Source organism: Agelaius phoeniceus, chromosome 8 (genome assembly GCF_051311805.1).
Source record: "Agelaius phoeniceus isolate bAgePho1 chromosome 8, bAgePho1.hap1, whole genome shotgun sequence".
Taxonomy (NCBI): Eukaryota; Metazoa; Chordata; class Aves; order Passeriformes; family Icteridae; genus Agelaius; species Agelaius phoeniceus.
In genome coordinates, this window is record NC_135272.1 from 37,164,025 (window position 1) to 37,176,540 (window position 12,516).

The following is a 12,516-nucleotide window of genomic DNA, read 5'->3' on the forward strand; positions in this document are numbered from 1 at the left end:
CCCTCAGCTCCATTCCTCTCCTGCCTTCCCACAGGAAAATCCCAACAGCTCCAGGGTCACTCCATCCCCTGATTTTGAACACAAGGAGCACGTGCACAGGGGAATATAAGCAAGGAAAGGAAAAGTGTGTTTTAATTAAAATTATTCCAATCATTCCCACAGCACATGATTTTTTTCTTAAAAGAGACAAAGACTCCTCTTTAGAAAGTTATTGTTTACCAGGTGTTTGATTCAACTTCATTTTCAATAAAAAAATCAAGAGAAGAAAAAGCTTTTAAGCAAATCTCCAACCTAATCAAAATAGATCTGAGCTCCATCAAGTTGTTGAGCTGAGCTGGTGGGTGAGAAGAGAATGAGAGCAGTAAGAGGAAGCAGCCCCTGTGCCCCAAACCCTGCAGGAGCAGGGGGAGCACTGAGCTCTGCTGGGAGAACTGGGATCACATTCCTGGGTGCCCACGGCTGCTCCCACACAGCTCCTGGCTCCAGGGAGAGCCCAGGCTGTGCCCAGCACAGCCAGGGAGAGCAGCCCAACAGCAGCAGGGAGAGTCCCAGGAACCCAGGCTGGAATTCCCAAAGGCAAAGCAAGAGTGGTTTGGTTTTCCGTGTCCTCGTCCACAGCCATGTCCAGTTCCAAGGTCCTTTTTGACCCTCAAGGTTTATGCAAACTGCAGGAAGGAAAGGGAGGGGTCAGTGTGCTCTGCCCCTCTATCAACCACACATTTTTATCTCCTTTTCATAAATTAGAGTCGCATTTCAGCCTTTGATTCTCCTGAATCCATGGGGAACTGTGCCTGAGCAGGGCTGCAAACAGGGAATCTTTCTCTCCCCAGCCCAGGGTCCATCTGGGAGGAGCTGAGGGCTCAGCCCCTGGCAAAGGCTGCGTGGGGATGATTTTTGGAGGGGAACTCCCCACTCACCGCAGCCTCCAGGGCCTGGTCCAGGTCTGCCAGCAAATCCTCCTCATCCTCCAGCCCCACCGAGAGGCGGATCAAGTTGTCCGTGATTCCCAGAGCTTCCCTTTCCTTCTCAGGCACTGAGGCGTGGGTCATGGTGGCCCTGAAAGGGCAAAAAGACAAAAACCATTTTATCCCAAGAATTTGGGACTTGTATTGGTAAAACCAGCCCAGCTGGTTCCCTGCCAGAACCCCTGAAGTGGCAGCAGGATCTGACACCTCCTCTGTGCCACCCGTGTGACCCCACGGATGCAAAGAGCTCCTGGCAGCAGTTCCTGGAAATGGTGGGAATGCTGACAAGTCAGGGAATTGCATCTCCAGCTCGTATTTGCAGGACACAAATGATTGACAAGAAGTGGATACCAAAAAATCTGGACAAAGGAGAAAATCCTACTCCTCTTCCTTCCAGAGCTGTTCTTTTATTCTACAGAAGCTCTGTAAGCTCTGCACATGGGGAATGTGCAACCTCCAGCACAAAATCTCCTGGTTTCATTTTTGGTTTCTCAGATCCCTTCTCAAACTGCCCCAAAGAACTCTGGAGGGTTTATTCTCTCCAGCCTCAGAGGACACAGGCAAGAAGGGATTTCCCCATGTGCTGTCACTGGCACCAGTTCCTTTCAGCTGCTGGTGGGGTTCAACATTTGCTGTGAAATCAGTAAGTGAAATGATTTAACATTTAAATACAGTCATTCATTTCCATAGGACTTTTCAAAAAGCAAGCTGGCTTTGAGTGAAATAATGCAATTCCATGAAGATGCTGTTTTGAGCAGTTTAAAAGGCCCCAGGAGGCCCTGCCAGGGACCAGAGGCAGCTGGGTGCACCCAGTGACCGTGCCCCTTGTGTGAGCAGGGAGCAGGGCATTCCTCCATCCAAGCTGCTCCTCATCCCAACACTCTGCAGCTCCTGGGATTGCCTTCATGGACACCAACTGTGCCTCAGCCCTCCAGGCAAAGTTCCTCTATCTCTGCCCTCCCACAGGATTCCCTCCCTCTGCAATCTCCCCTGGCTTTGTGCTGCACAACAGTCCCTGAGTTCAGCTAAAGGCAAAACAGCAAAACAGCTTGGAGGGCTGGGAAATTGTGGGAATTTAGTGGTGCTCTGCAGCTTTGGGAGGCTCTGAGGATGGGAGGATGAACTTACGGATGCTCTGCCAGGCTCTCAAAGCCGCCCAGACTCTCAGCCAAGGCAAACACCTAGGGCAGAAAGGGAGAGGAGATGTTCTAGAAATGGGATCAGGACACAAACACCTCCTGGGCACAGGCAGGGTGCACTCCTGGCCAAACACCAGCACAGCCTGGGCCAAGGACCCAGCCAAGCATTCCCAGAGCCAGGGGCTCCCTCTCTGCCCCCCGAGCCAGGGCCTCCCTCAGTGCCTTTGCCCCTGAGGGCTCTTTGCAATATTCCAGCAGAGCTGCACCAGCCCCAGCTCCCAGCCCTGCAGGAAGCCCTTTGCCAGCAGCAGCTCCTGGGCTGAGCTGGACACGCCTCACCCTGGGAGCAAACACACAAACACTCCCAGGGGGATGAGGGGAGCCTTTGTTCCCTCTCATTAACCCCATGGACAAATTATCCCTGATTTATAGTGGGATTATGGGACACACCCAAAGGATTGGCAAGAAAAGCCACCCCACCCTCCCCTCAGCAGGGCAGATTCAGCTCCCTAAGAATGATTTTATTGCCTTTATTTTACCTTCAAGTTCCTGAGGAAGGCAGAGGCATTTTCTTTTTTCCCTTTGATGTAGAAGGTGACCATCCCAGGACAGCCTGTGCACTGCTTCTTCACCACCTCATACTGAGGGTGGGAAGGCAGCCCTGGAATGGAGAGAGTTGGGAGAATTCCCAGAGAATTCCAGTGCAGAGCTGGGGCAGCTCAGCCTCACCCAGCCCCAGCCACGGGGCACCACAGCTCCCAAATCCCTGCCCTGGGATGCTCCCCAGTCCCTGCCCACCCACCTGGGTAAAGGACCTTCTCCACCCTGGGATGGCGTTGCAGGAACTGCGCCACAGCCAGGCCGTTGTGGAAGTGCAGCTTCATCCGGATGTGCAGAGTCTTGAGCCCCCGATTGCAGAGGAAGCAGTCAAAGGGGGAGGGGACAGCTCCCAGGGCTGTGGGAATGGGAGCAGAATTCCACAGAATCCCACAGAATCCCACAGCAACACTGGTGTTCTGCATTCAGCAAAGCCAAACACAGCCTCACCTCCAGCATTCCCCACCTTGGCACAAGTGGGAGACACTCACGGCAATCTCTGGTCCTCATCTCCCACACTGGGCAGCCAATTAATTAATGAGCCCAATTAACAGGCTCAGGCCTCAAGGATTACATTTATTGGGCACAGTGCACCCTCAGTGCAGAGGGCACAGCCCTGGACAGGAATTTATTCCTGGCAATGAAGAGGCCGGAAAATTGCTGGAATGATCCGAGGTAAGAAAATTCTGCATTGGGCACACCCTGAAGGGTGAGGGAGTTTCAAACCCCCCCAGCTGCAGGTGGCACCTCAGGGGTTTCAGGATGGGCCCCAGTGCTCTCCTGAAGTGCTCAGGAAGTGGAGATCAATGGCTCTCATTTTATGGGACTATTTTATTGAGCTTTCCCAGCTCTGTTAATTTACATTCCAGGCAGATTTCCCACTTGTGTGCATGCCCACCCTCCCCAGCAGGAGCTCTGGATGTGAACAGGATTCCTGTCAGGAATTCCCTGTCTGGACTTACAATTCTGCAGGAATTTCAGCCTCTCATAGAGATCATCCCTGTTGACAGAGACCAGGCCCATGAGGACATCACTGTGCCCTGCAAATGACAGGGGACAAGAATGGGATCAGCCACTCCAGGGTCCTGCCACAAGCCCCAAGTGTAAATAAAACCCCTGGGACACCTCCCACCACCCCAGGCTGCTCCAACCCCAGTGTCCAACCTGGCCTTGGGCACTGCCAGGGATCCAGGGGCCTCCCCACCCTCCCAGACAGGAATTCCTTCCCAATCTCCCTCCATCCCTGCCCTAAGGATGTCCTGAACTCTCACACTCACCATTCATGTATTTGGTTGCAGAAGACATACAAATATCAGCCCCCAGGGACAAGGGACGCTGAAAGGAAAGGAAAATGACATCATAATTCAAGTTTGGGTTCATTCCCAGCCATTCCAAAGGGCTCTGAGCTCACACAGGATAAACAAGGGGAGAAACAAACACAAAAACCTGAGGATGACAATAGAACATGTGCTAAAGGCAGCAGTACAGGCAGGCACTCTGAATTCAAGGGAAGCACAAGAAAATGGGATTTAAAAGCACTGCTCCAACTCCCACAGGCTCCAGGGAGAGAAGAGATTGAGCACATCCAACACACAGTGCACAGCTGGGAAAAAATAGTTCTGCAGCTCAGCTGAGGCAGGGACACACCATGGCATGGACCCCAGAAAGGGCATTTCCATGGGAAATGAAGGACTCCAGCTGCAGAGCAAAAGAATTGCTGTGCTTTCCAGCTGTTGAGATCCTGCCCTGGAGAAGCTGAGAACATCAGCAAAGGAGGCTCCTTTGGCAGCTCTCTCTCCCCTCAGCTCCCAGCTCTGTGCCCAGGAGCCTCCCGAGGTGAGACAAACCAGGAGGTGGATGGGCAAGAGGTGCTGAGCAGTGCCAGATTTTTAATCAATCACTAATTAAGGCACTTTGCACATGGTATCAACACATTCTAAAGTGTGAGGGGCATCACTGTTAAAACTTAACAAAGCAGGCAGATGCAAAAACTGCTGCTGCCCCATTAAACACAGACTGCCACCCAGGGAATGTGGAGATGCCCAGCCAGAACCATCATGGAAAAGGCCTTATACACTCAGGACTGATGGACAGATCACTGTGAAATTCTCCTTTTCTTAGCCCAGTGTGGTACCTCACCTACTGCTCCCACCAATTAATCATTAGCACTGGCTTTCCCTCCACACCGGGCTGCTCCAGACACATTAACCAGCAGCCTGTGCTCTTCCACACAGCCCTTTCTGGAGGAAATTGGAAATTCTGAAGTGAACAACACATTGCACAAGCCTCTGGCATGTCCCAGACCAACTGCAGAGCTGCTTGAGCTAAGCATTAACACTTTCTGCAGAGTTCTGTTAATTCAGCAAGATCACAGTACCCTGAACAAAAGCAGGCATTTTGCACTTTGCAAAAAGGGTGACTTTAAACCTACAATACCAGGGCTTAGCTTGGTCTCCTGGGAAATAGATCTGATACAATCCCTTTCCCATCCCTTTCCCAATCCACCTGCCCTGGGCAGGTGACACACCTGGAAGTAGGCAGACATGAAGCTGTTGTCCACGGCCAGCAGCACCCCCGGGTGCCTGTGCACGATATCTGCGCAGGCTTTGATGTCGATCACCTTCAGCGTGGGGTTCGTGGGGGTCTCGATCCAAACCAGCTGCACAAACCCAACAAAACCCCAGGTCAGAGGGTTCCCAGTGCTGGGCTGAGTCCCAGGGGCTCTGGGTGCTCAGTGCTGGCAGCTCCCCGTGGGTTTGTGCACTGGGGACGGGCAGTGGCCCTGCCAGAGCCGGGGGAGGCTCCAGCGGCTTCCTCCAAGCTCAGGGAGCTTCCCCTGGCACTGGGCTTGTGCCATCCCAGGGCATCCCAGCTGGAGAAGGCCTCAGCCAGGCAGGCCAGAGCCTCTCCCAGCACAGTTCCCTTCCCCTGGAGCAGGGGATCCCCAGCAGTGCCACGGAGCCCCCCCGGCTCCGCGTTCCCTCTGCTCTTGCTCACCTTTGTGCTGTTCCCTCCTCTCTCTCCAGGGCTCTCTGCCCTTCTGGGGATGCTTTCCATGAGGGAGCACAGGGGGATAGGGTGGATCCAGCTGTGCCCCAAGCTGCCCCCCTCAGCTCAACACACCCCCAACCCCACAGGAGCAAGGGTAAAACAATTGAACGTCCCTTCAAAATCCATTTCCCTCTCCCCTACCTTGGTCTCTGGTGTAATTGCAGCTTCCAGGCATTTTGGCTTTGTGCAGTCAACAAAAATTACTTTCAAATTATTTTCTGAGGCTACTTTCTGGAAGTATCTGTTTGTGCCTTAAAAAACCCAAAAATCACAAAATGAAACAACTTCCTTAACTTTCATTCCCTGCTCTCCAGCCTCCTGCATCATGCAGGGACAGGCAGGAGGGCACAGCTTTATGCTGCACACCATCAATGGCACATTTATACTTTCTTTATATACAAAGTTTAAAGACTGTTGCAGATTGAGTGATCATGAAACAGTAATAATTTGAATATGGGATCAGAGTGATTTGGGAAGTACCTGAAATCAATGTGGGGTTTATGATCAGGAAATTAAACAGAGAAGAATCAAGGGGAACACTCCAGCTACTGTTTCCCATCCCTCCAATAAAAATGATTCCTTCCTGTCTTTGAAGCCTTTCCCTGGGAAGATTAAAAGAATCCAACAGGTGATCAATGGATGTGCAGCACTCACTACCAGGAAACACGGCCTGGATTAAAAATTCATTGATTGGGACCTTTTGCCAAGCTGATCCCCAGGGTCTCAGTTTTCCATCTGAGCAGGAAGGGATGGAACATGGAGGTGGATTCTGTGAGCTGAAGGGAACATCTGAGCCATGTTTGGGTGGTTCTTTGGTGAGAAACCCTTTCTTTCTAACAAACCAAACCAGAGGAGGAGCAATGAAATTCAGCCCTGCAGAAACCAGCCCAGGCTGAGGCTTCAAGGAGCAGGGGAAAGTTCCCAGGACCTGGAGTGAGCTCACCCTGCTCAGAGAAGGACTCTGGCAGAGCTGGGTGCACTCTGCCACTGGGGAGTTGTGAGGAAGGGGGGATTGATAAAAACAGGCTTCAAAGAACAGTGAGGTCCTACAGGGGAAATTCAGAGTTCCTGAGAGCCACAGACAGGTTTGGTCCCCTGCACAAAGAAGGCTGAAGCCACAGGGTGCTGTACTCACCTCCATAGACATCATCCATGCAGATAACTGAGTCCCCTGTCTTCAGCAGGTGACAGATGTTCAAAAGAGCTGCTAAGCCAGAGGAATAAGCCAAGCCTAGAGGAGAAAGGATCATCAGTGTTTGATGTGACACAACAAGTCAGACTTGCCTTGGCCTTCCTCCCTTGGCCTCTGAAAAGAACCTGTTCTGTCACTGCCTCACTGGGAACATGGAGCCAGAGAAAGCAGGGGATGGATGTGGACAGCACGGAACCAGCACGGACACTGGCACAGACTGGGACACACTGGGAATGGACTGGGGCCAGGGGCTGCCTGCTCCCACTGCTCCAGTGCTGCTGCACAAGGATGGATCCAGCTCAGCCCAGGCATCAGCCACAGTGAGGAAGCAGGAGACAATCCCAGGGATGGAGCTGGACTTTGCTGAACCAGAAGTTTTGGGCTCTTCCCCACCTTGGAGCTGCTCCTGCCCACAGCCAACAGCCAGAGCCGTGGTGATGGAATCATGGAATGGTTTGGGATGGAGGGAGCCCAAAGCCCACCCAGTGCCACCCCCTGTCCCAGGCTGCTCCAAGCCCTGTCCAACCCATGAGGTGCTCACTGTATTTGGCTCCATCGAGGGCGGCCACAGCCTTTTCCAGGCACTCCCGAGTGGGGTTCCCAGATCGGATGTAGTCATAACCCTAGTGTGGGAATAAGAAACAAACATCAGAGAGGGCGCTGGGAAAGTCTGGGATAAAAGCAGTTCTAGGTTCCTTAAAGAGCCCTGGCTGAGGGCATCCAGCTCCACCCAGAACAGCAGGAGGCTGTCCTGGCACAACACCCAGCTGGGCATCGCTGCCAGAGAAAGGGCCTGGGGTGCACTGGGGCAAGGAGCCACATTCTCCTGCTTCTCCCCAGACATCCATCCGTGGCCACTGTGGGAGAAAGGGCTTGGGCTGCACAGTCCAACCACCCTCAGAATGCCAGGCTGGCTCAGGCTGGAAGGGACCATGAGGGTGCCCTGCTCCTACTCCCTGCTCAGCAGGGCCATCCCAGAGCACAGGGCACGGGATCGTGTCCAGACAGCTCTGGGTATCTCCAGTGAGGGAGACTCCTCAGCCTCTCTGGAGGGAATTCTCAGGAAAAACGTGTGTCCACCTCCATCACACCCACAGGGCACTGGACAACTCCCCTCATCAGTTCTTGACAACCCACATGTTTCCTATTGCCAGAGCTTTTATGCAAATTCTGGGGAAATTCAATGAGGAAAATATGACTCATGCATGCACAGATGCAGTTGTTACCAAGAGAGCCTGCTGAGCACCCTGGGATTTGCTTGCTTTTAGGATTTCTCTTTAATGTCAACTTCCTCATAGTCAGGAATCCTGCAGATCGCTCTGGCAGAGCTGCCGGCAAGAGCATGGATCCTGTCATCAGGATGTGGATACAGCAGCGTGACTCCTCCTGAGGGCCTCCTCAGCACAGCTGGGATTCTGTGTGGAATGAGGAATCACAAGGCAAATTCCTCCTGCCCGACCAGCACAACGCGAGTTTGGAGCAGGTGCTGATTTAGGAGTGGCAGCTTTGTGCCACGTCCCGTCAAACCTTTCCAGCACTTTCTACAGGGCATCCACAAAATCCTTAGGAAATATTCCCTCGGTTTGGAAGGAAGACCGAAGGAGGCTCTTACACAAAGTGCGTGTAGTGGATCGGGGATTCTGCCCGGGCCCTGGGGCGGGTGCAGGGCCGGGAGAGCCGCCCATGTTTCCGGCTCCGGGCAGCCCCTGCAGCAGCGCTCCTGCGAGCCCGGGGGCACTGGGTGCTCCCTGCTCCCCTTCCCTCGCCTTTCACACGGGAATCATCCCAACCTCATCCCAATCTCATCCCAACCGCTCCCTATCGCCGCCCGCAGCGGGAACAGCGAGCCCCAGGCTGGCTCAGGCTGGAAGGGACCGCAGCGGCTCCTCCGGTCCCACCGCCGCTCAGCAGGGCCATCCCGGAGCACAGGCACGGGACCGCGGGCAGGCGGCTCTGCAATGGCCCCGTGAGGAGACTCCACCGCCGCCCCGGGCGAGAGCCCCGCTCCCGGCCCAGCGAGATGCTCGCGTTTGCCCAGGAGCTGCCACGTGGGGAAAGATCCGCGCCGGGAGCTCCCTGCCCTGCCCAGGACCTGCCGCCTCCCGTTCCCCGGCCGGGACACGCCGGATGCTCGCGGCCTCCCGGGTGTGCCCAAGCCCGGAAGGGGGCTCGGTGTCCCTGTGGGTGACTCAGCGCCCCGGTGGCGGCCGCACTCACCGCGTGCTCGCCGGGCGCCCGCTGCTTGAAGGTGGTGGAGAGCGAGATGGGCGGCACCACGGCCCCGGAGCGCCACTGCTCGGGCTCCTGGCCGGCGTGGATGGCATCGGTGGCGAAGTGCTTGAAGGGCGGCAGGAACCCCTGCATCCCCTTGCCTGCCATGGCCGCGTCTCTGTGGGACCGGACCTCAGCGCTCCGGGGGCTCGCCGGGGCGGGGCCTCCTCATTGGCTGGGGAGCCGGCGCGGCGGGGCCCCCGCGCCCTTCCATTGGCTGCCGGCGGGGCGGGGCCCGCCCTGCACAGGCAGCGCCCGCCCGCTGGGGGGCGCCGCGCGCTGCCGCTGAGGGGCCGCTCCCGGGAGCCTTCCCGGGATCCAGGGGCGCCTTTCCCGGGAGGAACCGGGAATAATCCGGCAGCACGGGAATGACCCACAGGGGAGCAGCGTGCTGACTGCCCGGCAGCGCTGCCTGCAGTACCTCAGCACTGGGAATAACCCCAGCGCGGCACGGGCCGGGGGGACCTGCTGGAGCAGCTCTGGGGGAAGGATCTGGGGGTCCTGAGGGACAACGAGCTGTGCCCGGCCAGCGGTGCCCAGTGAGATCCTGAGGGACAACGAGCTGTGCCCAGCCAGCGGTGTCCACTTGGGTCCTGAGGGACAACGAGCTGTGCCCGGCCAGCGGTGCCCAGTGGGATCCTGGGGTGCCACAGCAGAGCAGTCCCAGCAGGGTGATCCTGCCCTTCTGCTCAGCCCTGGAGGTTGAGCAAGGGCCTGGGGCATCTCGGTGCCCAGGAAAGGCTGAGGGAGCTGGGGCATCTCGGTGCCCAGGAAAGGCTGAGGGAGCTGGGGCTGCTCAGCCTGGAGAGGAGCCCCAGTGAGAGGGGCCTCAGCCCTGTCTGTCCCTGAGTGTCCCCTGTGTGTCCCTGGGTGCCTCCTGGGTGTCTCCTGTGTGTCCCTGGGTGTCCCTGTGTGTCCCCTGTGTGTCCCTGTCTGTCCCTGTGTGTCCCTGGGTGCAGGGAGGTCAGAGCAGGCCCAGGCTCTGCTCCAGACCCAGCAATGGCAGCAGAGCCTCAGGCAGGGACTGAGCCCAGCAATTGCCCCAGCACAGGAGGCAGAGCTTCTGCTCCAGCCCTGAGCAGATTGTGCACAGAGGCTGCGGACTCTCCTCTCTGGGGATATTCCAGAACCATTGGGACACAATCCTGTGCTCTGGGATGTCCCTGCTGGAGCAGAGAGGTGGCTGCAGAGGAGTCCCTTCCAGCCTGACCCATCCTGGAATTCTGTGATTAAAAATTAATTCACTGAGTCTCCCTGCCAAGGTTATCTTATGTGGACTGACGTCCATGGAACAGCACTTTGACATCTGAGGACAAAGGATACACATGTGCTGAAGGCCACTGATGAATGATTTATATATTAGATTTTGTAAGGAAACATTTTCTTTACAACAAAAATATGGATAAAATCTGAGCAAAGCTGGATCTAAGAAGAGCAAACCTCTGGATGTGTGCAGGACCATGCCCCAGCCTCACATACAGGCAGGAACCTGGGATTTAGCAGGGAGGAATTCCATCCCCTGTTGATAAATCTGCTTGCTGTAGGAAAGTTCTGTTGATAGGCAGACAAAAAAAGCCATTCTCAAGAATTTGTAAGTGTAAAGTAATCCCACAGTTGGGATTCCCTACAAACACCAGTTTTCCCAGAGCCCTTCCCGTGAGTAATGCCTTGGTTCCATTTCTGGGGTGAATAAGGGAGTCCATAATAAGCTGGTAAACAGTGACTTCATGTCTCTAGTAATTAAAAATGCAGCATGAGGCTTCCAACATCAGCTAAAACCTGAGCCAATCCCTCCATTCCACAAGACCAGCCATGCTCTGTGAGTGTTTCCAGCATGGGAGAACAGGAGACATCAGAACTGCTCACAGTGCCAGCCTCTCACTTTCTGCCTGCAGAGGGGTTTGACTTTCCTCAAAAAACAGAGAGAGACAGAAAAATCTCATTGGAAAGACCACCGGAGTATAGAGCAAAAGCAAACTGTTCTTTTTTTATCTTTTTTTTTTTCCCCCTAGAATTACTTCAAATTCTGTATTAGGACTGTGTGGGAAGCAGCTGGGGACAGCAGGCACAGGAATTCCTAAATCTGCCTAGAATTCTTCTTGGTCACTTGGGATGAGGGAGATGATGTGAACTCGGGAAAGACAAGGCCACCAGGAAGGCAGTTCTGTTATCACAGCAGGCCTGGTCTCCCTGGCAACTTAGGGGTTGTTTTCCCTGGGAGAATTATTAAAAAATCCAATTCATCAGGAATTTGGGACATCATCATTTTTACAATTACTCATCCCATATTGGAAGCAGAAACTTGCAGAACTGGCCTAGGAGTGGGACGTGCAGTGGGGAATTGGGAAGCTCCAACCCAGACAGGTCCTTTCGGAGCTGACACTGCACCTACAAGGGCTCGCACCACGACGGGGCACTGTCACGTTTGTCCCTTTGAGGAGCACTTGTCCAGGTCCCATCATTTCCCAAAGAACTTTCCATGGAGGGTGGGAGAGCACTGGAACAGCTGCTTAGAGTCATGGAGTCTCCCTGTCCTGGCCCCTTGGGATGTGCCCATTGGGATCGATCCCGTTCTGTGCCCTTTTGGATAGATCCCCGATTCCACCTGTCCCTCAGGATGTGCCTGTTGGGATGGATCCCGTCCCTCAGGATGTGCCCTTTTGGATAGATCCCCGATTCCACCTGTCCCTCAGGATGTGCCTGTTGGGATGGATCCTGTCCCTCAGGATGTGCCCTTTTGGATAGATCCCCAATTCCACCTGTCCCTCAGGATGTGCCTGTTGGGATGGATCCTGTCCCTCAGGATGTGCCCTTTTGGATAGATCCCCAATTCCACCTGTCCTTCAGGATGTGCCTGTTGGGATGGATCCCGTCCCTCAGGATGTGCCCCTTGGGATGGATTCTGTCCCTCAGGATGTGCCCCTTGGTATGGATCCTGTCCCTCAGGATGTGCCCCTTGGGACTGATGCCCGATGCCGCTCCTCAGGATGTTTGTTGGAATCCACCCCCGATCCGTCTCCTCAGGATGCGATTGCTGGGATCGATCCCCGATCCCTCCCCTCAGGATGCGGTTGCTGGGATCGATCCCCGATGCCGCCCCTCAGGCCGTGCCCATTGGGATCGATCCCCGACTCTCGATGCCGCTCCTCAGGATGTGCTTACTGGGATCGATCCCGATCCCTCCCCACAGGATGTGGTTGCTAGGATGGATCCTCGATCCCTCCTCCCCTCAGGATGCGGTTGCTGGGATCGATCCCCGATCCCTCCTTCCCTCAGGATGCGGTTGCTGGGATCGATCCCC

General features: G+C 55.0%; 1 protein-coding gene across 1 annotated transcript; it reads right to left on the reverse strand.

Annotated features, from left to right (window-relative positions):
• Positions 1-104: 104 nt before the first annotated feature.
• LOC129123754 (cystathionine gamma-lyase-like) lies at positions 105-9,386 on the reverse strand. Its single transcript, XM_054638358.2, has 12 exons — positions 9,162-9,386; positions 7,486-7,567; positions 6,888-6,983; positions 5,894-6,003; positions 5,229-5,360; positions 3,979-4,036; positions 3,664-3,741; positions 2,907-3,059; positions 2,644-2,765; positions 2,094-2,146; positions 918-1,056; positions 105-665 (listed from the first exon to the last, which is right to left on the reverse strand). The coding sequence occupies exons 1-12, from the start codon at positions 9,321-9,323 to the stop codon at positions 657-659; spliced, it is 1,194 nt and encodes a 397-aa protein (XP_054494333.2). The 5' UTR covers positions 9,324-9,386; the 3' UTR covers positions 105-656.
• Between the last annotated feature and the right edge of the window lie 3,130 nt (positions 9,387-12,516).